Here is a 27874-nt window from a genome sequence, read left to right on the forward strand (position 1 = left end):
GATGGTGCCTTACAACATAGATACTCCTCAGTGGAAATCAGTTATAATAATTAATGAGCCCAGAATAAATGTTCTTAAGAATAGTTTATAAGAGATGACCTCAGATGAAATTGATAATGAACCAATTGCTGACACAAAATATGATCTATTCCATGATAAATTCATATCATTATTTGAACATAGCTTTCCACATAAGCTGACATTTAAATGGCTGTGTAAAAATCCTTGGAACACTAGAGGGATGAAAGTATCTTGTGAAAGAAAAAGAGAATTGTGTCTGTTTGCAGGAACAAGTAAAAATCCTGCACTAGTTGCACACTGCCAAATTACTAAGAAAAGTTATTAAAAATCAAGGGACATGCACATTATGTCAGAAATCAATAATTCTGACAACAGTCTTAGGGTATATGGAATGTAGTGAAACTAGAGATATGATAACAGGCCAAATAACAGGATAACATAACTATTGACTGAAATCGAAAGGCAATAAATAATGAGCCACAGGTAGCAAATGAATTTAATAATCATTTCTTTCATAGAGTAGAAAATATATGGACAAACAGATCAAGAGAAAATGCACACCAGCATACTGAAAACGCAATGCTCATAAAATTCAACCACATGAATATATCACCAAATTCTATCCCCCCGCCACCGCTGCCCCTCCCCCCCCCCCCAGCCCCCCCCCCCCAGCCCCCCAAAAAAAAACCTATATATATTCCCTCAATAATAAAAGTTCATATGAATGTGACGGTGTTTCCCACAGAGTACTAAATATCTGTCCCCATGTAATATAAGCTGTGTCTTTTCTGAAACACATAATGCATCACTTACTCATGGCATTTTCCCAGAGAGACTGAAATATGTCATTCTTAAACCCCTCCATACTAAAGCTGATAGGACGGAAATTAATAACTACCAGTCTGTTTCACTACTGACATCATTTCCAAAGTTTTTGAGTAGGTGATATATTCTAGAATAGTATCCCATCTGAGCAACAATGATACCCTCAGTAAATCACCGTTTGTATGTCAGAAGAGTTGCTCTACTGAAAATGCCATTTACACATTTACTCAATAAATTTTACAAGCAATAAATAACAAAATAGCACCAGTTTCTATTTTCTCTGACCTATCTAAGGCATTTGACTGTGTAAACCACAATACCCTCCTAGAAAATTGTGGTTTTATAGAGTAATGGTACAGCCAAGTGATCGATGTCATATCTAACCAAAATAACACAGACGTTTGTACTTAGTAATGCTACTGATGTAATCAGGGGAGATTTCTTTGACTGGAGAGACACCATGACTGGTGTTCCCCAAGGCTCAGTCTTAGGTCCACCATTGTTCCTTGTATTTGTAAATGATCTGCCAACTAACATACAACAAGCAGAATTACTTTTTGCAGATGACAGTAGTACTGTAATCAATCAAAGCGAATGTACAGCAGCAGAAGAAATGGTAAACAAAACTAGTTAATGTTAATGTGCTATTGGATGATGAACGAGTGTGCTCCTTTGTAGCTGGGTCTTAGGGGTGGTGGGAACCAATAATGCCATATGGAGTAATGTTCTGGAGTAACACATCCTTAAGGGAAAAGCCTTCATTATTTGAAAATGTGCTGTGTGAATAATATGTGGTGCTCACCCACAATCATCTTGTAAACATCTGTTTAAGGAGTTGGGCATCTGGCAGTCAGCTTCAAATGTTGCTTCTCTATATTTTCTCAATAACATTTCTCAAAAAGACATTGCCTTCCCTCCAGGGATTCCCATTTGAGTTCCCAAAGCATCTCTGTAACATTTACATCTTGCTCAAACCAACTGGTACCAAATCTAGCAAACTGCCTCTGATTTGCTTCGATGTCTTCATTCAATCCAACCTGGTATGGATCCCAAACACTTAAGCAGTACTCAATAATAGATCACACCAGCATCCTATATGCAGTCTCCTTTACAGGTAAATCACTCTTTCCTAAAATTCTCCCTATAAACCAAAGTTGACAATTCACCTTCCCTACCTCAGTTCTCAAATGCTCGTTCCATTTCATATCGCTTCGTGACATTATGCCAAGATATTTAAATGACTTGACTGTGTCAAGCAGGACACTAGTATACTGTATCCAAACATTACAGCTTTAATCTTCCTACTCATCCACATTAACTGATATTTTTCCACATTTAGAGCTAGCCACCATTCATAACACCAGCTGGAAATTTTGTTGAAGTCACCTTGTATCTTCCTATAATCATTCAACTTTGACACCTTACAATACACCACAGCATTATCAGCAAACAACTGCAGATTGCTGCCCACCCTTTCTACCAAATCATGTCTGTATATAAAGAACAACACTGGTCCTATCACACTTCCCTGGACCACTCCTGACGACATCCTTGTCTCTGATGAACATTCGCCATCGAGGAAAACATACTGGGTTCTATCACACTGGTGTCCAAAATTAAAGCAACAAAGTGCTATTTCCCCATCCTGTGTCTAATTCATGATGCAGTCATACAAACTGCCAACAGATATCCATATGATCATGTTCTGCACGGAAGATGGTATTACAGTCAACAGACAACCACGTAAACAATGATGTCATGGCATCTATCAAGCAGGGTAGTGTTTGCTGGGTAGTCCCATAACCACAATTACTGTGTGCACAGTCACAGATGGTGCAGTACAGCACAGAGAAGAAACCTATTGGACACTCTGCAATGGGGGGCCACAGAAAGAATGGAAGCAGGACAGTTGCAAACTGATGTTGCCCTATGGCTTACTGTGGATTGTTCTGTTGTTTCTCAGATGTTGCAACAGTTTATAGAGAACAAAACTGTATCCCAAAGACCAGGGCAGGGCCAACCACATGTGATATCAGATAGAGAGGACTATTATTTGGCTATAAGGGCACAATGGTAATGCCTTGGTACTGCATGGCAACTGGCACCTGACCTCACAGCACCCACTGGATGTGTTATATTGAGGCAAACAGTGTACAGAAGGCTTCAGTAGGATGGCCTCTATTGTTGGAGACCCACTGTATGTTAACCTCTGACGTGTCCTCACAGAAGGGAATGTCTAGAGCAGAGTTGTCAACATGCCACCTGGACGATTGAACAGAGTTGGCCTGTTCTTTTCACAATGACTCATGATTTGGTCTGGAGAGTGATTCTTGGTGGATTAGCATCCGGAGAGCACATGGAAAATGATTTTGGGACCCAAACAGTGTGGAAAGAGACCAACATCAGGGTGGATCCTTAATGCTGAGGGCAGGGATTATGTTAACCACTCCATCACCTCTTTGTGAAATTGTATGGGTGAATCGGCAAGGTTTACTGCTGTTAGGTATCATGATGAGATCTTGGGACCTCATGTACAGTTGTTTCAAGGTGCTGTGGGCTTGGACTTTGTATTCAAGGATGATAATGCTCGACCTAGTAGAGCACAGGTGATTGATCTTTTCTTAGAAATGGAAGATATTGCACATCCAGCATGGCCTGCTCGCTCCCCCAATTTTATTTAATCCCTTAGAGCAAGTCTGGGATGCACTAGGGAGGTGGTTACATCACATCAGCATCCATCAACCACTCTCCAAGACTTGCGAGCAACTCTACAAGAAGAATGGGCTTTATTGCCTTACCATGAGATTGATGACATCATTCACAACATGTCCTGTCATTGTCAGGCCTATATTGTTTCCAGAGGCAGCCACATCCCATACGGAACACATTAACCAGTTTCAGAATCTGTGTGCAAACCTGTTAAGTTGGAATGAATGAAGAACACCTTTGTCTATCATTATGCTTGTTGCAGTTGTTTATGCTCTGCATTCTATACATTGTTCCTACTTTACTATCACCTGTTTATAGTGTTTTGTGGCAGAATAAATGTAATCTCGCTAAATTTCCATTTGTTGCTTCATTTTGGACCCCAGTTCACTTAAGAATTCTTTAAGCCACACACATATCCATGAACTTATTCCATGTGCTCGTTCCTTCATTACAGATTGTAGTAGGGCACTGTGTCAAATGCTTTCTGGAAATCTAGAAAAATTATATCTACCTGTTGCCCTCCATCCATTGTTCACAGTATATCATGTGAGAAAAGGGCAAGCTGAGTTTCACATGAGCGTCTAAAACCATGCTGATTCATGGACAAAATCTTCTCAGTCTCAAGAAAGTTTATTATTTTCTAACTGAGAATATGTTTAGAGATTCTGTAGCAAACTGAAGTTAGGGCTATTGGTCTGTAATTTTGTGGGTCCGTTCTTTTACCCTTCTTATATACTGGTGTTTTTTCCCAGTCACTGGGAACTTTGTGCTGGGTGAGAGATTTATGATAAATGCAGGCTAGATAAGGGACCAATGTTGTAGAGAACTCTGTAAAATTGAAGAGGTATTCCACCCAGGCCTGGTGATTTATTTGTTTTCAAATCTTTCAGTTGTTTCTCTATGCCAGGGATGCTTATTGCTATGTCATCCACATGGGGCTCTATTCAATGGTCAAGTGATGATATGCTTGTATGACTCTCCTTAAGTATGTATTTAGATGTTTGACAGAACATCTCAAACAATACTTGATTTGTCACGTTTTCATATTAGTGTGAGGAGTGTACCCAGAAATGTGGTTGGTGTTTTCTCAATTGTGTAGCTGAGTTTACAGTCTGAACTGTTCCTGGCACCCTTCCACCTCCCACAATAATCACTATATGATTTTCTATACAAAGATCATTCCCCATAGAGCCTAAACCAATGAGGCTAGCACTTGACTTAAAAATACTAGTTACCTTTATCCACATGTGAATATTGCAATATTGCTTTAGTCTTTATCTAAAAGTCCATAAAATATCAAAATGTCAAAAACATTTCCAGAAGTATCAAGTCTCCCATATCTCATATGAGCAACGTAGTACAGTGCTCTCCCATTCAGAGGGAACAGTGATTAAATTCTCAGGTAACCATAAAGATTTAGTTTTTTCAGTGCTTTCCCTAATTAGCTTTGGGGAAATGCAGGGATGATTCCTTTTAAAGGAATACAGCTCATATCCTTTTCCCATTCTTCTGAAATTTAATCTTATGCTCTGATTTCAATGATCATATTGTCAATCAGGCAAAGATCCTTAATCTTCCTTTCTTCATTTCCTGTGCCTCAGGAAGATTTAAAATTATGATGAGCACCTGTGGTAACCACGGTCTCACATCCTGAGTTAGCACTGGTGTTTATGCTATAACAAAAGCCACAATGCCATGCTTTGTGCACATCTCAAAAGGTATTATTCCTTGCAAGAAATTCATGATAATCATTTCTATGGCAGGGAGAGTTAAAGTTTGGCATCAGTAAAGAACTTGTAAGCTGTATACAATGAGCAGCTGTAGTTCATCATTATTTTCATCTTCCCTTCCATGAATTAGGCTATCTGCTTGTTGCATCTTCAAAGGTTATTGATGTGCCCTCCTCATTTTGAGTCCATCACAATTTCTTCATTCTCTCAGGTTGTATCTCAACAGTTGTTTTATAGCTGGATGGACAAAAATCTACTCACTAAGTGGTGCGGGAGAACACACATATATAAATGTTTTGAAGCTTTCAAATCTAGTGACTCCTTCTTCTGGGAGAAAGATTGAAGGGGAAGGAAGAGGGATGAAGAAAAATTATTGACTACATTTAGGAAATGGGGAGAGTTTGGAAAAGTTACCCAGAAGCCTGGGTCAGTGGAGACTTACTGGGCAGGATGAGAAGGAAAGACTGATTGATGGAGACTTTGCTGGTTGAGATTTGAATACCTATGAACTTAGAGGTAGAAGATGTGGTAATAAGCAAGACAGATATTACTGACAAAACATCATGCAAGAGTTAATAAGAGTGGAAAGTCAAGTGTATTGTATGTGGTAAATGTTGGGGATGAGGAAAAATAGACAGGTTAGAAAATAAAAGGTATGGGAAACAAAAGATATAGAAAACTAAAAGGGAGTGAAGAAGGGAATGGTTACCGAGAAGAGATGCTGAGACCAAAGAAATTAATATAAATTAAAATCAGGTGGGTGGTGAGAACTGAGGATATATTGTGATGCCAGTTTCCATCTGCAGAGTTCTGAGATGTTAGATTCTGAGGTAAAAATCCAGATGACACATCTGGGGAAACAGAACCCAGGATCATGACTGTCATGTAGAACATAAATATAAATAAATAAATATAACAAGATATTGTGTGTTGCCAGTGTATACCTCTGTCTATATCCAAGAAATCTTGACTCATAACTTGGTGGTAGTCACACCAGCTTAAAAGGTGGAATGGTGTTTACATAACAGCTGGTACACAACATGTGTCGTTTCACAGTTGGCTCTCACTTTGATAGTGTTTGTTTTACCAGTTACAATGTTGGTATAGGTGATGGTAGGAGGATGCATAGGGAAAGTCTTACAGTGGGGACAGTCACAGGGGTGGGGCAATAGGGCAGGCAAATGGGTGCAGAAGAGGCATAGGATCTATCCAGGATACTGCAGAGATTGGGGAGGCAACTTAAAACTATTTTAGATGTGGTGGGCAAAATGTTGGGCAAAATGGACCTTATTTCAGGGCACGATTTTAGGAAGTCATAGCCTTATCAGAGTAGCTGATTGATACATTCAAGACCAGGATAATATTGAGTGACAAGAGGTGTACCCCTAAGTTGTTTTTTGGAGGGATCAAAAGTACCAGGATTGGATGTGATGGCCTAGAAAATCTGATTTTGAACTAAGATGGAGTAGTAATTACATCCAGTGAAGTCTGAGGTGAGAATAATGGCATAATGCAGTAAAGAGTCTGCATCTGAAGAAATATGTTTCTCTTAAATACCAGGGCTGTATATCAGATAATGTTTGACTTGGAATGGATGGTGACTATCAGAATGTAAGTACTGTTGTTTGTTAGTAGGTTTAATGTGAATAGAATTGTGTAGCTGATCCTTGGTGAGGATGAGGTCAAAATAAAGGAAAGTGGCATGTGATTTGTAATAGGACCATGTGAAATTTAATTGAGAGAGTGTATTTAGAGATTGAGAGTGGTGTGCTGACCACACGCCCCTCTTCTCCGCATCCTCATCTGAGGATGACATGGCGGTCGGATGGTCCCGATGGGCCACTTGTGGCCTGAAGACGGAGTGTATTTAGAGATTCCAAAAATTTTAACAGGTCATCTGCATGATGACTGCATATGGCAAAGATGTCATCAATGTATCTAAATTAACCAAGAGCTGAAGGCTAATGGATCCCAGGAAATATGCTTCCAAGTGGCCCATCAAAAGGATGGTGTAGGAAGAAGCCATTCTGGTTCCCATGGCTGTACCCCTGATCTGTCTGTATGTCTGCCTCTCAAAGGTAAAGTAGTTGTTGGTAAGCATAAAATAGATTACGGTGAGCAGGAAGCACATCATAGGTTTGGAATCAGGTAGGTGCTGGTTGAGGTAATGTTCAGCAGCAGACAGACCATGTACATGGGAGATGTTGATACATAGGGAGGTGGCATCAATGGTGACAGGCAAGATGGGATGGGCAAAGATTCCAAATGATCTAGGAAATGGTTGGTGCCTTTAATATAGGAGGTATGCCTTTGTACTATGGATTGCAGGTGTTGATCAACTAAGGCGGACATACGTTCAATGGGTGTTTTGAAGCCAGCAACAGTGGCACAGCCATAATGATTGGGTTTATGGATCTTAGGAAGAAGAGAAAAGGTGGGGGTGTGTGGTTTGGGTGGGGTAAGAACTTCTATGAATTGAGGTTTTAGTTCTTGTGAGGGACCTAAGATTTTAAGGAGGGTCTGTAGGTCAGTTTGCAACAGGGTTCTGATGGCAGATGCTGTACACAGAGGCATCAGACAGCTGATGCAAACCCTTGCTTACATATTCCCTTCAGTCAGGTACCACAGTGGTAGACCCCTCATCAACTGGGAGGATAATGGTAGAGTCATCAGCTTGTAGGGAATGAAGAGCCTGGAGCTCTGCAGAGGTCAGGTTAGGTTCATGTTTTAGGGACCTGAGAAAGCACTGTGAAGCAATTTCCTTCTCATCCCAACTGGTAAGTCTTCCCTGACCTGGGGTTCTGGGTGACTTTTCTGAACTGTACCACTTTCCCTAAACTTCTACAGTCATTTTCCTTCACCCCTCTTCCTTCCCCTTCAACTCTTCTGCCAGAAGAAGGAGCCACTGGCTCCAAAAGCTTGTAAAAGCTAAATACTTTTGTGTGTGTGTGTGTTCCTCTGCCGCCACTTGGTGCATAGATTTTATATCTATCTGTTTACATTACATTATCAATATTATTTTTGTTGTTATAATGCTAAATGTTAGGAATTCTTTGAAGATAGTGATGGTGGATAAGTTAGTATTGTGGTCAGAATTGTTGAAGGCAGGGTTCAATGTCAGGTTAGCTGTCAGAAATATTTTAGGACTGGGTTTCAATGTGATATTTGCAGTTGACATTGCCTGTGAAAGAAAGGAAGTCATTCATCAAAGCAGCATGACTAAATACAGGTTTAGGGCTGAAAGTCAGACCCTTGGATAGCAAAGATAATTTAGGAGAGGAATGTGTCTTATATGAGAGGTTGCGAACACTGCACTGATGTGGTAGGCTCTTGTGATTGTGAGTTATTATGGTTATGGGAGGCATTGTTGAAGGCTGAGGAATGTTTAGAAGGTTGACCAAAATTGGTCTGCAGGAGAGGAGTGATGGTTGATCATGTGGCTGTTCAGGGAGCTGGAAAGGGACAGTGTAAAGGGACACTCTCCTCTAGTATTACCTTTCCTCAACAGGAGTAGTCGAGACCAAAAATATATTTTTGAATTTGAATAGGTTAATATTATCGCAGCTGTTTTTCTAAAAGAATTTCATATGATTTTGTGCACAATGTATTATATTTCAGGCTAAAATCTGTAAAAAGAAATCACTCTACTTTCTTTGTTACAATCGATATGTACTACCTTTGAAGTGTACAGTTAAAGTTGTATTTTTTTTTAGAAATATTTGAAATTACAAAATATTTGCCACACTTAACATTCCTGTTATTAATTACACAGTTTGGTGCTATTCATTATGTTTATTTCTGGATTCATTTATAAAGTAATAATATAAATTAATAGAAATTTATTTGTCAACAGAATTTGTAAACCCTTTTTGAATGTTGTTATTGCCGCAGGGTGAAGTAGTAGTGGGCATGCCTCTGATGTGATTGGACATATTTTTGTATTTTGGAATAACAATTTAATTTTTGGCTTTGTTGATGTGGAAATTGTAAAGACAGTGTAATATAGAAAAATGTGAGAGAATAAATTATTGTGAAGAAAATAAAAAATCTGAACAGGCTTACTTCAAAATTTATTATATCAATTGGAACGATGAGAACTTATAAATTCAAAAATTTCAGCTTTAAGAATCTGCCCCAAGACATGAAGAACTGGAGCCAACTACAAGAAAACAAGATAAGTAAAAAAAATTATAGTAAATCTTACTCCTCTCAGAGCTTATTAAAAGAGTTACCATAAAGACAGTGACATTCAACAAATGATGTGAGGGAGAGGTAGATTGCAACAGAAAGGAAAACATCACTATTGAGGTTGATTGGGAGAAGATACAATAGTTCTTTGAGGTGAAGACTGGACTGTTGTTGCAGTTTGAAATTGGCTTGGCGGAAGGTACTATCCAGCAAAACATGAGGGGCAGATAACTGCAGGACTGCTCTTTCTGTCTGTTTCTCTGTGTCTCTACTGTATTGTTTATCCTTTTGACATTTAGTTTTTCTCTAATTTGTTCATTTGTAATTGGGTCTTGGTATGTGCAGCCCTTCACTGTTCTTAGAAATGTCATTTCAGCTCTTGTGAGAACTCATGTTTCACAAGTTTCACTCCTGTACAGCAGAGTTGTCACAGCCATAATTTATTTGACTTCTTAAATGATTAAAAATATTAACTTGTTCAACAAATTTTGATCTGACTGACTCAACTTTTTTAAATACCATTACCTTTGTTTTATTAATTGAGAATTACTTATTGTATTCTTTGCCCAGCAGGTGCAACTTATGTATGGCACACTGGAATTTTTTTTTCAATGTCAAATACAATAAACTGACCATCTGATAAAATGCAGGTGTTTATGGTTCCTTACTGTGATATCCATAATCCAGGCTGTACATATGGCTTCCATTTCCTTTAGATTTCATGTCAGTGACAAATTGCAATAAGCCACAACTGGACTGTATTTGAAACTCCCTAGCTTCTGCACAGGGCTCCTGCAAGCATCCATTGTTATCTTAATTTCCTCAAGATGGATAGTGTCAATGATCTTGCGGTGTGTAGTTCTCACTGGTCTGTATACCATAAAATACTGTTTTGTCTTAAAATTACACAGATCCCAATAAGGAGGAGAATCTTGAGGGACATGAAGTGAGTCAAGGTACATATTAGCAAAAGAGAAGCCACTCTTAGAAACTACTATTACTACACTGTTTAATTTCATTTGTGCTAAAGCCTGCAAAATGTAACTTACTAATTCACAAATTACCCACCTATACGTATCCGGTGCTTGAGAATAAGATCACTTAATGATTTCCAACAAACTTTGCACATAATTTCAAACCTTTATGTAACTTTTCATCACTGATACCATCAAAATGATTAAAACAAGAAAGTTTATCACTTTTTACATTTTTGCTGTTCATGCAGTAAAACTACTTCAGCATCAGGTATGACATTTTAATCATTTAGTTCTTTACTACTGACTCTATTTGTAACACATTTCATAGATGTTATCTAAATATGTCACTGCATATACCTCAAAATTATATTATTGTGCAACATATAATTCAGGAGACATGGTTTCATAAGTAGTGAGATGTGTGAAAAACTAGCTTTTGCTTAAAATGAAGTGCAGATTACCCAGAACACAGTCATTCAATGTTTGATAACAAGTGCACTTAGTGACTTTGTAAGGTAACAGGGGATAATATGGAACTCTTTCAAGTAATTTAAAATTTAAAGCACAGCAGCAGAGATAATATGCTGGGCAAAATAGACCGGAAAATACTTGTTTTGTGTTTTGATGAGCGTTGTAGTTCCGTTGCATAGTGTTTTGGTTTTCTTTTAATTGCAACGAATTATATAAGTGTGGTGATAATTTGTAAAATTATATAATGTATTTAGATTTAAGTATTTAAATATTATAAAATATTGTAAATGATTGTGGCCATGTTTAGCGATTATTTTGACTACTGTGGTGTCATGTGACCCGAATCAGTACTGTGGATACGAGTGGGAAAATCAGGGTCTTTTGTCATTGGCCGTGGTGGTGGGGAGTTGGGAGCGGCAAAGTGCTGCGAGTACAAGCATGGACACCAGTGTATGCGAAGAAACAAAGTGAAAGTGTGTGGGTGTGAGGCAAACAGTGTACGAATTGCACCGATTATTATTAGTGAACTTAAAAATGCATGGCCACAATGTTAAAGTGTTTCTTTTGAATAAATAAGTTTCAATCTGAATGTGTATAGTTCAATTCACTGCTGTTCAAAAGCCAGCCAATATCTGACTCAATAATAGGGGCATAAATGCAACTGTTTACTACCAACCCCCTTTGCAGATGAGCCACGTGAAAAATAGGTAGTAAACGAGCCCGAGTTAAGTTGCAACTTCCAAAACTTTAAACATAATTTACAATATTTTCTTAACTTTTTCTCACTTACATGCTTAACATAAAACCTGTAAGACATTAATTCATTTGTAAAGTAATCAGACATTTGAAGCTGTTTTACAAATGGGAGTTTGATTCTTTAAACAATTGGTGGTGTGGGGCTTAATGCTTTTCTTACTACTATAGTTCAGTATCAGCATTATTAGATTTAATTATTTGCAGTTTTTGCTGAAGTGTTTCCTTTTATTTTGTTATATTCAGCATGATAGCCAAAGTGGAAAATTCTGGTGCATCATGCAGGCATACATCACATCTCCTTAAACAGATAATAAGGCTTTTGTATTGGTGATGTTTTAACTGAATAAAATCAAATATGTATCATGATCAAAAATATTGTCTTAGTAGTAGCATACAATGTGCCAGACTGACAGTATTTTAGAGGTCTTAGTATGCTGAAAAAGTGAGACATTTAAATATATTTATGTCACTCAAACTTCCTCAAGCCAGTCAAAGGTACAATGTTGACATAACTTTATTAATGAAAATCTTTTTAGAATGGTGTGTGCCCCTCTGCTCCAGAGGATATCACAGCACACAAACAACTTACTGCTGCATTCCTGTCATGTACATTCTTCTCAGAATTGGACAGTAATGGTACCTCAATATTTACAAGAATATATCAGCATTTTTCAAAGAAATTAGTAACCTATATCTATAACAACAGTGGCCTGTTTACAGTCCACTACTATATGTCATACAGCTTTACAACACATTGCTAACTGCTATTTTCTGTGACTGTGCCAGTGCCTGTGGCTGTGTAGGTCTTAAAATACTGCTAGGTAAACTAAAATAGTACGTCATTAAAAATTTTCCCCTTCCCTATATGGAGTCATATCTTAACAATGTCAAACAGAGGCTCACATTAGCAAGTGAGAGAACAGGGATAAGATTATATTCTGAGTGGGGTAACATTAAATATGGTGTGCTGCGTAGTTCGATGATTGCCCACTCCTGTTGCCATTCTACAGACATGGTTTACACAGTGCATTGGAGCGCACTTCAAAACCCTGAGGTCTGCTGATGTTACAACCATATTGTTAAAGTTTCCATACATAACTATACCAGACACAGCCAGGAGGATAATGGAACAAGTTATAACTGGCTTACAGCCGACACCTCAATCGTATCATGTAATTCCAAATGATTACCAGGAATAGAGAGCAATGGGCAAATGCTGGAGGAAGTTCAATTTATGAAGTCCCTGGGTATTCAGACAGGTAATAAACTAAAGTGGCACCAGCAAGTGGATAAGTTAACCAAAAAGCTCAGTTCTGCCTGCTTTGCACTCAGAAATCTCTTTCTCACTGTGTTGATCTGCAGGCAATATTGCTAGAGTACTTTTCATATGTTCACTCATCTCTATGGCATAATCATCTGGGGCATTGTAACCAAAGAGAATATTCTATGAAAGTGTGCAACAAGAATATTGTGTAAAGTTCAAAACTAAAGATCTTGTAGAAGCCTCCTCAGATATATATGGATTCTTACACTTACATGCCAATGCATATACAGCCTAATGGTATTTGTGGCTAGTAACAAGACTTAATTTAGGATGAACTAAGCAATTAACAGTCACAATACTAGAAGTAGAAATAATTTCCTTATAGACAGTACTTCCTTCTCTAGGGTTCAGAATAGAATTTTATGTTCTGGTGCAAAAGTCTGTAATAAGTTGCCAGATGATATTAGCCATGAAAGTGGAAAACCCCAAACATTCAGCAGTAAAATGAAATAGAAGAATACCTTAACAAAGCTTTTGGCTAAAACGGACTTAATCAAAATTAGACAAAACACACACACACACACACACACACACACACACACATTAAAAACACAACTCACATAAACATGACCACAGTCTCTAGCTGCCAAGGCCAGACTTTCCATCCTAGATTAACTCTAATATTTTTATTATATTATATTACATTTTCAAAAATTGGTTATTTTCATTGATATAATGTTTGTATTATTGACAATGAGCTGAAAGCTCAAGTGTAGAGCTGTCATTTTGTTGTGCCAGTCTGAAACTCATTGTTTCCTCTGCATGATGAGTAGCAATATATTCTTATCATAATACTATCATTATTCCATTCTGGATTTTCCATTGTTTAATATTTCTGTTACACAGATCCTGACTTTTGCAACTGACAGTGGTTTGTGTAGAGTTACATAAATGCTTTGTTTGAAGTTTCGGCTGAGTAGTAAAGGAGGATGAGCAGTGATTGTTTTCAAAGAAGCTGTTTCCATCCTCACGTACAAAGTAATCTCAAAGTAATTACCAAAATTATGAGTTTAAATAGATTAATGCTAGTCGTAATTTGTTGTTTGTGTACTTTATCAAAGTAACCAACAGTGAGTGCTTCTGCCTGTAAATATATATCTTGCCTCATTCCACATCCATGGAGGTTTTCACCATTATAGGATTTACAAAACCCAATGGGCAAATGAATGAATGAATGAATTACTGTGCTGCTAGAAGGAATTTTCAATCCTTGAATTAGATAATCTGATAATTTGTAAGCATTTACAGTGAGATAGGTTTTTGATTTTCTTATTGACTTGTCAGGATTTCCACTCTCTTTCTTTATGATAAACAATATGTTTATTACAGATCATTACACATATTACATAACCCCACTCTGCTACTCTATTTGTGCCTGTTGATTAGTTTATCCGTGGGTCAACTCCTTTTTAATTTGTTCACAGTCAGATCCCATAGAATTTTACACACAGTGTTTGATTTAGTGTTTTGCCATTAATTTCTACTTCTGGTACTAGTAGGCCACTTTTAGTTATTTCAAATTACATAATATTAGACATAGATTTGAACTGTTTGCTGTGAACCAGCTGGGTTTCTACTGGTAGTAGTGAGTGTTGCACTTTCTTGTTGGCTTATCTCTGTTGTGAATTTAACAACTTTGGCAAATGGCCATTTTCTTTTTGTACTAATAAATTTAAAACTTGGTATGTTTTGTTAATAATCACTCTTTTTCAGCAGCTTTAATCTAAGTACACCACAATGATGAAATTCTAGAACTGATGACATCAGACAGCTGGACATAATTGTTTAAGTTACTACAGATATGTTCAAAGGGCATACATATTAAGCCTGCAGAATGAACTATTGCTGTTTACATACACTTATGATACGGGCAACATGAAAAAAAGTTGAATCAGAGTTGATATTCCAATTGTCATACCAGTGATAATTCCAGCACAAATGGTTCCAATGAAAGGAGTTTTAAATCTATGATGTACCTTTCCCAAGAATGGAAAAAGCAAACGGTCTTCAGACATAGCATAGATTATCCGTGGAAGTGGAAACATTGCTCCAAGGAAGCTGAAACAGATGTGATCAACAATCTAAATCATTCTCTTAAAATGCAAAAAAAAAAAAAAAAAAAAAATGGTTCAAAAGTCTCTGAGCACTATGGGACTCAACTGCTGTGGTCATCAGTCTCCTAGAACTTAGAACTACTTAAACCTAACTAACCTAAGGACATCACACACATCCATGCCCGAGGCAGGATTCGAACCTGCGACCGTAGCAGTCGCACGGTTCCGGACTGCGCGCCTAGAACCGCGAGACCACCGCGGCCGGCTTTAAAATGCAGTCTGTCTCATTTACAGTTTGAGCAATTTAATTTTTTTAAATGGCCATTCAATGGCCAGATGTAAGTAGGGAAAAAATTAACAGATCTGTCTATTTTTTAAGCTGTATTGCTACTATCTAATGAATTAATGTATGTAAAGTCTGGAACCGCAAATTTGTTTCATGGAACATCTACCTGGGATTACTTAGATTTTGCTGGTTCTCATGATATCTTCAATCTCAGTGACCAAGTGCCATGAGGCAATTACTAGCACACTGGACTGGTATTCATGATGTTTCCAATCACAGTTTGGATATCATGATTTTGCTTTCCTGTGGTGTCCCTAAATCAGTTGTGTGGCTTCAGAAGATGACGGGGTAGGGGAAGAAAGGAAGCAGATAGCTTTCCTCCCCATCACGGTACTACATGTGGTCTGTCTCTAATGTCCTCACTGTCAATCTGATATAAAACATCAACATTCATTTCTTCATTCCAGTGGCTAAAATTTCTTTTGAAAACATCTTTGTCTCCACCATTCCCCTGGATGGCATTTCGTAATCTGTCTCTCTCTAGTTGCAATTACAATTTTTTTGAATGATTTCTAATGTCTATTTAAAAACCAATGTCATTTTTCAGCAGCAATACAACTTAGATGCAAGCAACAAATTGTTTTATCACCATCTAAATGTAAGCAGCAACATTTTATATTTCACTCCATTAAAATATAGTTATCAATGTATGAACTGTAAAAAGCCTATAAAAAGCAGTAACTTTTTCTTTTAAAACTGAAGTAAGCTAATGATAATAACTGCAAGGAGGAGAAAAAAAAAAAAACGCAATGCAGATTTTTACTGCCTACCTTGCTCCAAGACCAAACATTGCTCCCACACTTACGATCCATGCTGCCCAGTCCCAACCAACCTCTTGAAATGCATATGATAGTGGGGCACTCGTATCCTAAGACAGAAAATCTTACATTTTATTCAGTATACTTTCTGATGGCTGTAGTAGAACTGGTTTCATTAGTCCCATGGTTATAAAATATTAAACACCTTTTTATATTTCATATTTCCCTCACAGTCACATTAAATTGTTAGAGGACAAGAAACAGTCATAAGCTGTTAAATAATAAAACAATACTCAACCAGTTGTACCTGTTGGTAGTATGGAAGCATGAGGGTAAGCACTGATGAAATTCCAAAGTAGTAGCAAAAGACAATAAACAGCGAGATTATAATAGACAAAGGAATGTTTCGCTTCGGATTTAGAGCTTCCTCTCCTGAAAGAAAGGAGATGTTAATGAGACATGTAACTGAATTTTGTGGAAACATCACTAGCAAAGCTTTTACTCACCTGTTGTAGCTACAGCATCAAAGCCAACAAAAGAGTAAAAACAAGTTGCTGCTCCTTTGATAATTCCAGCAATTCCAAATGGTACATATCCACCTTCACCACCATTATAACTGTCAGGTATTTCATTCTTTTGTATTTGCCAATTATCTATGTTACCTTTAAAGAGAATAAAAGTTTTTCGAGAATTACACTATAATATTGAGAGCATACTGTTAATATGTTTAAGTATGAGAAAATATTTATCACTTTATACATGCAAATTATTTTCATAATGTTTTGTAGGAAAATGCTGGTAGAACCTAAATACCTTAGCAATAAAGGAGACCACTCACTGAAAAGCAGAAGCATAGAGCTGTCATCAGGCACACACAATAAAGAAAAAAATCTTATTAGCTTTTGGAGTAAACCCTTTTATGAGCTAGAGGGCAAACACATACGCACACACATGCTTAGCGCAATGAGCATTGTGCATCCAGCCAGTGCTCTTTGCCATGTACTCATATAGTGTGTGTGTGTGTGTGTGTGTGTGTGTGTGTGTGTGAGTGAGTGTGTGTGTGCACATACAACTTTCAGATTAGCTTAAACACAAAAACAAACAACAATATGTTCACTTTATCTGTTGACACTTCTGAATTGTTCATTCCCTACCTTACTACCCTTGACATTATGTATTAACAGGTCTCTTGTGATGCAGATTCTATCAATTAATATGCCACAAGTTTTGTGGATGCTTTGCACCTTGACAGTAATGTTGAGTCTATAATGGGTCACCCTCCTATAAAATTACCTTTTTTCAATGGAAATAACCAATACCGCTTATACTATTGATTTTTGTATGGGTAAACATTATATCAGCTGCCTAACTGAAAGAACTTCATATGATTTTGTATATGATGTGTTATGTTTCAGGCTAAAATATGTAAAAAGAAATCAGTTTGTTAGTACTCTGTATGTGCAGTTAAAATTACTCTTCTTTTAAAAATATTTGAAATTACAAAATTTCTGGTATACTTAAAATTCATATTATTAATTGCACAATCTAACACTAATTATTAAATTTAATTCTGGACCCATTTATAAAATAGTGCTATAAATTATTAAAGATTCTTTTTGTGTCAAGAAAGTTTGTAAACTCTTTTACTTTGTAAACTCTTTGGAATATGGTTAGTACCACAGAAAGTTCGTAGTGGTGGGCATGCCTCTGATGGAATCAGACATGTTTTTGATTGTGACGCCAATAATGTAATTTGTGGCATGATACAAGTGGAAGTTGTTAAGTCGGCGTGATTTAGAAGAATGTGACAAAATAAAAAGATATTCAAAGCAAACAGGCAAATCTTCATCAGTTATTTCATCTTCACGAACCCGGAATGTTATAAAATTTCAGCTGCAACAAGACAAGAAGAGAAAATCAAGATAAGTAAAAAGTACTTCTTTTGTATATCTTATGCATCTTGAAGCTTCCAAAATTTTTGCAAAGACAGAGAATTTTAATAGTGATGTGTGGGAGGGTAAGATTATAAGTCCTCATATGCAAAAAGATCTGTTAACAATACGAGAGGAGGAAAGTTGCTACTCACCATATAGCAGAGGTGCTGAGTCACGATAGGCACAATAAAAAGATTCACACAATCATAGCTTTCGGCCATTAAGGCCTTTGTCAGCAGTAGACACACATACACACACGCACACACACACTCACATAAGCGCAACTTGCATACACATCTGCAGTCTCAGAGAGCTGAAACTACACTGATGTACATCAGTGCACCTGATGATGGCAACGTGGTTGATTGCTGAAATATTGTGTCCTATGCACACTCATACCAGGCTGTTCACCTGAGGGTGCAAAAAAGGGTAGCTCGTTTTGTATTGGGGAGAGAGTGTGGCAGATATGATACGTGAGTTGGGATGGAAGTCATTAAAGCAAAGACATTTTTCATCGCGGCGAGATCTGTTTACGAAATTTCAGTCACCAACTTTCTCTTCCGAATGCAAAAATATTTTGTTGAGCCCAACCTACATAGGTAGGAATGATCATCAAAATAAAATAAGAGAAATCAGAGCTTGAACAGAAAGGTTTAGGTGTTCGTTTTTCCCACGCGCTGTTCAGGAGTGGAATGGTAGAGAGATAGTATGATTGTGGTTTGATGAACCCTCTGCCAAGCACTTAAATGTGAATTGCAGAGTAATCATGTAGATGTAGATGTAGATTTATTTCATCATAAAATACGCCTGGAGAAATGGAAGAATCACATGTAGCCTACTAGAACTATTTTGTGTTGGGATTCAGATACACACTGCCATACCAGCTCAGTGCACATCACCGAATTCTCATGTTGTCACATTATCACAAGATTTACCACAGTTGCCATGATTTATGTAATGACCCTCATACTGGATCAGCCAATTCAGAATGACATCCTACCACAAGATCTTAGAAGTATTCCCATTACCATACATTATTGTGTCACAAAATTGTTGCCGCTAACATTCATAGTTCTGTTGCTAGCAAAATCACAGGTAAGCAAGCACACCTCATGCACACACAACCGCCAACTCCAGCATCCCGGGCTGGAGTTGGCAGTTGTGTATGCATGAGGTGTGCTTGCTACTGTGTGTGTGTGTGTGTGTGTGTGTGTGTGTGTGTGTGTGTGTGTGAATGTTGTGTGTGTGCATCTCGGTTTACTGATGAAGGCTGTGGCAAAAAGCTATATGCGAGGGTCTTTTAATCATTCCTGTCTGCAACTTGACATGTCTTCTATACGGTAATAGCAATCGATCTTTTCCTACGTTGCCTACGTTGTTGACTTTCCTGTCTGGAGTTTCCATTGTTGGAAAGTATGTTGGTACCCATGGCACAGAAGTGTAGCCCACCTTGTGAGCAGGAAACAGAGGCTGAGTGATGACAGCCACTGATGCTCCGAATGGCAGCCTTTGGTTGTTTATCACAGGCCAAGATACAAAATTACAGTTCTTAGTAGACATGGCTGCAGATGTATCAGGCTACCTGTCTGCCCATCTGCCACCTCATAAGTGTGGTGGTTACCATTTCTTTGCAGTCAATGGCTTTACAACAGCTACATATGGTCGTACCGCATTAGTGTTAAACTTAGGCCTATGATGCAGTTTGTCATGTTGTCATGGTAGACATCACACATTCTACATTAGGAGCAGATTTTCTACCATTTTATCAACTTTTGTCCAACCTCTGGCATCAACGCCTGCTGGACACTAACACAAACTTAGCTAGTAGACAACTAGTACATCATGTGGAAGATGCTGGCATCCGGGTGATAAGTGGTAACTGGAGATACTCGATTTATTGAACTTATGAAAAAGTTTCCCAGTATCATGTATCAAGCTCCTATGTTAGTTCCCTTGCACAAAATTTTGACCACACTTGGGCCACCTGTTTGTTTGACCATGTCATTTAACACCACAGAAACTGAAAGTGATTAAACAAGAATTCACATCCATGCTTGCACAGGTTATCTGCAACCTGTTAAGTAGCAGTTTGGCATCTCCCCTCCATATTATATCAAAAAAGGACAATGGATAGTATCCTTGTGGAGACTATTGACAGCTAAATGCAAGAATGAGTCTAGATGCTATACCACACACTGAGGATTCCATGTCCAATGTCTACAGAAAGAGGATATTTTCTATGCTAGAGCTTTTTACCAGATATCTGTGGCACCAGATGATGGTACCAAGACAGCTGTATGCATGCCTTTTGGGTTGTTCGAATTCACCCACATGCCTTTTGGACATTCCAAATATTTATGGACGAGGTTACATGTAACTTCGATTATTGCTTTGTATGAGTGTTGAATGAAAAGTAATGCCTCCACCTTCATTAATTGGGTGTGTATTGGAATATTTTAATAAATCAAATGCAGAAATAATCCTCAGCATGTGATCTTTTATTATCAATATTCTCTTTTCCACATAACCATCAGCCAATTCGATACATTTCTGCCAATGATGAACAAGTTTTCTGAAGCCGTCATGGAAGAAGTCAGCACTCTGTTTCTGCAACCACAGTCTCACAGTTCTCTCATCATCTTCATCAGAAGCATAATGATGTCCTTGCATATCGTTTTTCATTATCAGGAACAGATGGAAGTCAGATGGTGCTAAATCTGGACTGTATAGAGGATGCTTTACAGCAGTGAGATTCAGTCTCTGAAGTTCTGCTGTGGTGGCAAGTGAAGTGTGTGGTTTGGCATTGTAATGTTGCAGGAAAACATTTCCCTTTTCCTTTCAGACTCTTTTTAGCCATCATTTCAGAGTTCACAGCATTGTGATGTAATGCTCTGAATTTATTGTTGTTCCACGATCAAGGAAATCAACACGGTTAACACCATCTTCATCCCAGAACACTGTGGCCATGATTTTTCCAGCTGAGGGCTGCATCTTGAATTTCTTTTTCTGGGGCGAGTCTTTGTTGTGATATTCCATAGACTGACATTTCATCTCCGAGTTGTAATGGTGTATCCACATTTTGTCTCCTGTCACAATTGAATGGAGAAAGGCATCACCTTCATTCTCATAATGTGAGAGCAGTTCCTGGCAAATTTCAAGTCTGTTTGATTTCATTTCTGAAGTCAGCATCTAGGGTACCCATGGTGCACAGATCTTCCAATAGCCAAGCAAAGCAACAATGTGACCCACACGTTCTTGTGAAATGCCGATTGTGCTTGCAATTTCTCTCTGAGTGATATGATGATTGTCCTGAATCAATCTGTCAACATTTTGCTTGTGAAACTTGGTAGCTGCTGTCACAGGACATCCAACTCTTTGTTTGTAATGCAGGTCAGATGTTCCCACCACAACATCTTTAAACTTACTCGCCCTGCAACTCACAGTACTCATATCAACAGTCACTGTAAACTGATTTCATTCTCTGATGAATCTCCTTTGTGGTGACACCTTCTGCTGCCAAGAATTCCATGACTGCACGTTGCTTAAATAGCATTGACCGACTGTCTGTGCAGGGTTCCATGCTTTACACTGTAACAACAAAACTGTTCAATGCTAAGGCTTCCCTCCAACTGGAGCTGTAGAGAAGAGGCTTCGGAACAAGCCAGTACCTTCCGCATACCAATGCTGCCAACTGCTGAAGAGTTGGAGGCATTACTTCTCAGTCAACCCTTGTATATATAGATGATGTTTTGGTCATTTCACACTTAGAATCTGAGCATCTGTCACACTTGTGATAACTCTCTAACCATCTACATAAGCATGGGCTCATTATTAACCAACTCAAGCCTACCTTTTGGCATCAAATATTCAGTTTGTTGGCTATACTGCTACTGTTTCTTGGCTGTACTACTACTGCTCAAGGAATTTGGCAATGAAAAGAGAAGGTAGATGCAATACTTGATTTTCCATGACCTACAACAGTCAAGGAACTATGATGCTTTCTCAGTGTCACAAACTTTTGTTGTTATTTCATCCATAATCATGCCCTCCTAGCTACATCACTAAAAAATTTCATACAAGGCAAACCAAGACCAAAGGATAAACCTCAGTGGAAACCAGAAACTGAAATGACATTTTCTGACTTGAAAACTGCCATCGCTGAAGCAGCACTCTTGGTGCATGCAGTACCACAAACACAACTTGCAGAGATGGTTGATGCTTCTGCCTCTGCAATCGATGCGGCACTACAATAGTGTGTGGATGGACACTGGCAACCACTAGCCTTCTTCAGCAACAAGTTATCACCTTCACAGCAAAATTTGTCATCCTATGACCATGAGCTGTATGCTGCCCATGCATCCATCAAAAAATTCTGAGACATGTTGGAGGGACAGCAGTTCATTTTGGTGATGGATCACAAGCCACTATTGTATGCTTCCCAACAGTGCCCAAAGAAACCTTCACCATGACAGCTTCAACATCTTGATTTCATCAGTCAACTTACTACAAACATCATCCCTACTGAAGGAGAATTGAACATGCCAGCTATCATGTTCTTGTGCATATATCTATTTCTGAAGCAATTGACTTTGAAGTTCTCATGCAACACAACAATCAGATGATGAATTACATGATTTGTTGATGCAACCATTAGGCTTGTTGCTCCACTGCATTGCACTATCACCATCAGCTGCTGCATTGCGATGTTGCCATTTGTGACTGCCAAGTTCTGTCAAAAGGCAATCACCTTCCTGAACAATATTTTGCACACTGGGATTAGAACCACAACAAACATGGTGAAGCAAGTGTTCATCTAGCTGCATATGACAGGGATTGTAAGCAATTCATATGAAAATGCTTGGCCTGTCAATGCAATACAATTAGCGTACATGTCAGGTCACCACTAGGAGGCTTCATCTCTCCATATCTACAATTTGAACATATCTGTATAGCTCTCGGAGGACCTCTTCTGCCTTCGGAAGGTTACAAGGATACACTTACTGTCTCACAGCTACAGACCACTATATATGCTGGCCTAAGATATTTCCAGTAACTGATACAACCACTGAAACTGTCGTGACCTTTCATGGGTGGATTGCTCATTTCAGCATACCCTTGCAGATCACAAATCACCAGGGAAGGCAGTTTGAATTCTATCCCTTCAAAGCACTCTCTGTCTTACTCATCATGAATCGAATCAGGACTAAAACATACCACCTAGTGTCAGACAGTTTAGTTAAGCATATGCACCACCAACTCAAAGTGTTGTTATAATGTCACAGTTTGCAATGATGACCTATGTGTTTTCCTGGAAGAAGACCTCCAGGTAACTACTGTGGAGCTCATATGTGGTCAACCTATATGCCTTCCTGGTGAGTAGTATTACAGTTTACAAGATGATTCCATTGACCCACCACTGTTTGTGAATAAACTGCACACACAGATATGACACCTATGTCCAGTGCCACCAAGGGCAAGCTGAAACTCCACCCATTTGTGTTTGGCAAGCTATGTGACTGTCAATACATTTTCATCCAACATGATGCAGTGCACAAGCCACTTCAGCCACCCTAAGATGGATGATACTATGTAGTTATCAGGCACAACAAAGTATTCACTGTCATTGTAATGGGCACACCAATTGCTGTCAACGTCAATGTCAACAGACTTAATCCTGCGTTTTGTGTAATCACCACAGGTCGTGAACCATTAGTACCCACTCATGCAGAGTGGAGCAGCCATAATGGCTGTCAGACTCTACTATCAAGAAACTAGCAGCTACCACTACACAACTGTTGTCAATTGATCTGGACAGCACAGCAATTAAAAGAGAAGTAACGGCGACACTAATGGGGGCATTAGTGAAGTTTATGCAAGTTACTGCACAGTGAGTGTGTATCATGTGGTGTTATGTGCAAGTGAAGGTTCCATGTGAGTTCATCTTTGGCTCAGCCTATGACCTTTGTTTACTCTCTGTTTTCCTGATATATTATTCTGTTGTTTTGTTTGCTATGTCACTTGAATGTCATTATATTTTATGGGTTATTTTACAGTTAGTAAACTGTTTTAAGTGAAGTTAGTTTGTGAATTAATGACAAAGTTGAAAAAGGAAACAAATATCTTCAAACTATCTCTTCTTATCTTGAAAGGAATGTGAATGTATCTTAGTTTGTAATTTTTTCTTAGCCAATAACCAAAAATCTTGTCTTAAAATTGAATTTCACGTTTGCTGTTTATGCTGTACATAAAATAAATACGACATACTTTCAGAAAGGGAAGCCATAGTTGAGAAGAGAGTGAGACAGGGCTGTAGCCTATCACTGACATCAGTCATTCTGTGCACTGAGCAAGCTGTGATGGAAATGAAGAAACTGAAAGGGAATTAAAGTATAGGGAGAAGAAATAAAAACTTTGAGTTTTGCCAGTGACACTGTAGTGGCCAATGACTTGGAAGAGCAGCTGAATGGAATGGATAGTGTCTTGAAAAGAGATTATAAGATGAACATCAATAAAAGTAAAAGAAGGGTAATGGAATGTAGTCATAGTAAATCAGATGATGCTGGGGGAATAAGATTAGGAAATGAGAGACTGAAGGTGACATTGTTGTTTGAGCAGCAAAATAACTGATAATAAATAAAATTATAGAAGATACAAATTGCAGATGGGAAATAGCAAGGAAAGAATTTCTGAAAAAGAGGGATTTATTAATGTGTAATATCAATTTAAGTGTTAGAAATTCCTTTCTGAAGTATTTGTTTGAAGTTTAGCTTTGTATGGAAGTGACACATGGACAATAGGCAATTCTGACATGAATAAGATTGAAGATTTTGAAATGCAGTGCTGCAGAATAATGCTGAAGGTTATATAGATAGATTTAATAGCAAATGAGGAGGTACTACACTGAACTGGAGGAAAAGGAAATTTATGACACAACTTGCCTAAAACAAGAGATCAGTTGGTAGGACACAGCCTGATACATCAAAGAGTCATCAGTTTGGTGATGGAAAGAAGTGTAAGACATAAAAACTGTTGAGGGAGAGAAAAGCTTTGTAGCAATGTCAGGCATCAGCTGAAACAGATGTCAGTTAATCAGCTGATTGGCCATCAGATGACAACAGGGTTTGCGCGCTGACTGCCAGGAGTGCTATGAGATGCTTTCTCCGTGCTGCACTGCATGCCCCATGAATTTAATTATTTGCTTTGACTTTTTTAGTATTTCTGTTACTGTTTTCCTCACTTAGTTACCTAAAAACTGGCAATTTTCATTGGAATGGAAATATTTCATAGTGTTTTTCCTGCTGTTACATGAGCTTAAAGTAAACTTCTTGTCTAAATAGAATGTTGAACAGAATTATGCATCACACGTATCATATTCTCTCTGCACACAAGAACACGATAATGATATTGCAAGTACAACATACACGACTTGCGACAGTGGTGACCCCAACATGATTGCAGGTAGAGAGAGAATAAATCAGCAGCGCAGATGGTTAGCAGCAAACTTCAAGTATCAGAAACTGGTGTGCCAACCATATCAAGACTGGCTGTGCAGCTACCACTGTTTCGGCCCCACAACCCAGCATTATGGTTTGCACAAGTGGAAGTGAGTTTCCTCTGTGCCAGAGTGGCCACCAACTCCACTAAGTTCAAACTGGTGGTCAGTCAGTTGGACCACCGCTACACAGCTGAGGTTCAAGATATTATAACTTCACCTCTGAACATGGAATCATATGCGAAATTAAAGACTGAATTAATATGAAGAGTGTCCACTTCGCAGGAAGAACAAGTACAGCAGGTTCTCACACAAGAGGATGTCGGTGACAGAAAACCATCGCAGTACCTGTGTCATTTAAGAAGCAAGGTTGATGCGCTCACAGTGCCTGATACATTACTATGCATGTTGTGGAGCAGCCATCTGCCGGCACAGGCCATTATAGCATAGCAAACGGACATGTGGCTAGATGCTGTTGCATACCTGACAGATCGAATTCAAGACATGATCATGCCAACCCCCTGCCCTGACATTATGATGGTGTGTAATAGCACCTTGGTGGTAACATGAGCAGATTACGACAGTCTCATGAGCAAGGTCAATCAACTGAGTAAGCAGATGGGCAAACTACTCTCAGGTACACTAGAGGATGATTCTGTAGAAGATCTAGAAGTTCTTTCTCAGTGAACTCTGCCGCGGCAGAAGATTCAACCTGGACAGACATATGTTGGTACCACAGGAAATTCAGAGATCAGGCACAAAAGTGTACTTTGCCTTGTATCTTTCTCAGTTGTAAGTGACAGGCAGAAGTAATCACTCCAGGCTGTCAGCTGCCATCCTTGCATCTCTTTATGACAGATCACAAGACAGGATGTAAATTTTTGGTGGACATGGGTTTCAACTTAAGTATTTTGCCGTGGACCCAGTTACACAAGTATCAATCAGCCACCTTGTTTTGCATTTCCATACCTGATAATTCCACCATCGCTACATATGGAATGCAGCACATCGAATTGGACATGGGATTACGTCATGCCTTGAAGCGAAATTTCACCATGGTGTACATAACGGAGCTGATTTCTTAGCGCATTATCAACTGCTGCCGGATGTCACCAATGCCCACCTAATAGAAAACATCATGGGACTATCTGCCAATGGATTCTGATGTAGCGTGGCATTATATGATGCCAAATTTCTCTAGTCACAGGGTGATGAGTATACCCATACTTCTAGAACAATTCCTGGCTATCACAAGGCCTCCTGAGGCCCCAGAAAAGGTATGTCACAACACTGTACATTATATCAATACTACCGCAAGCCCTCTGATTTTGTGTAGACCCAGATGTCTTGCTTCTGATTGATATGCTGCTGCCAAGGAGCAATTTAATACAATGTTGGAGGAAGGCCTCATTCACCAATCTTGTACGTCTTGGTTGTCACCTCTCCTTTAGTGCCAAAAAAGAATGGTTCATGGCATCCTTGTGGTGATTACCAAGCCTCGAATGCTAGGACAATACTGGAGCGGTACCCTGCTCCTCTCATGAAAGATTATAATTACACATTATGTCGAAAACATGTGGGTAGCGTATTACATTGCTCAAAGGCATATACATAGATTCCTGTTGCCGAAAGAGACATTCCGAAAGCAGCCGTTATAATGCCATTTGGTCTGTTTGAAAGCCTGTTTATGATGTTTGGATTGAGAAATGCTGTCCAGATGTAGCAAAGATTTATTGATACTTTTTTGCATATGTTGATGATATATTCATCTTTTCAGTGACCCCAGCACCTGATAGAGGTATTTAAATGTCTTGACGAATGTGGAGTAGTGTTGAACACCTCAAAGTGTGTTTTTGGCCAGACAGGGGTTACCTCTTTAGGCCACTGGATTTCAACTAAGGGATCACTGCCACTATCGGAGAAAGCAGGGGCTATATTGAGTATTCCATGGCCAGAAACTGCTTAAGAACTGCGACAATTCTTGGGAGTCCTTGAGTTCTACTGATGTAAAATGGTTCAAATGGCTCTAAGCACTATGAGGCTTAACATCTGAGTTCATCAGTCCCCTAGACTTAGAACTACTTAAACCTAACTAACCTAAGGACATCACACACGTCCATGCCCGAGGCAGGATTCGATCCTGCAACCGTAGCAGCAGCGCAGTTCTGGACTGAAGCGCCTAGAACCTCTCAGCCACAGCGGCCACCTACCGATTTCACCTAACTCCAAGAGCCTCTTACTGCAGCTTTAGCTGGTCCTAAGGTTAAAGGCAAAACACTGATATTGTGG

The 27874-nt window shown here is 38.7% G+C and overlaps 1 protein-coding gene across 1 annotated transcript in view; it reads right to left on the reverse strand.

The window, feature by feature from the left end:
• Positions 1–27874, reverse strand: part of LOC126253045 (cationic amino acid transporter 3-like) — a 127216-nt gene that overhangs the window by 44957 nt on the left and 54385 nt on the right. Inside the window, exons 6-9 of the mRNA XM_049954121.1 lie at positions 16666–16821; positions 16467–16591; positions 16172–16269; positions 14920–15059 (exon numbers count right to left, since the gene is read on the reverse strand). Of these exons, the coding sequence (XP_049810078.1) occupies positions 14920–15059; positions 16172–16269; positions 16467–16591; positions 16666–16821 (519 nt within the window). The remainder of the gene's footprint in view (positions 1–14919; positions 15060–16171; positions 16270–16466; positions 16592–16665; positions 16822–27874) is intronic.

This window comes from Schistocerca nitens, chromosome 4 (genome assembly GCF_023898315.1).
Source record: "Schistocerca nitens isolate TAMUIC-IGC-003100 chromosome 4, iqSchNite1.1, whole genome shotgun sequence".
In the NCBI taxonomy this organism is placed as follows: Eukaryota; Metazoa; Arthropoda; class Insecta; order Orthoptera; family Acrididae; genus Schistocerca; species Schistocerca nitens.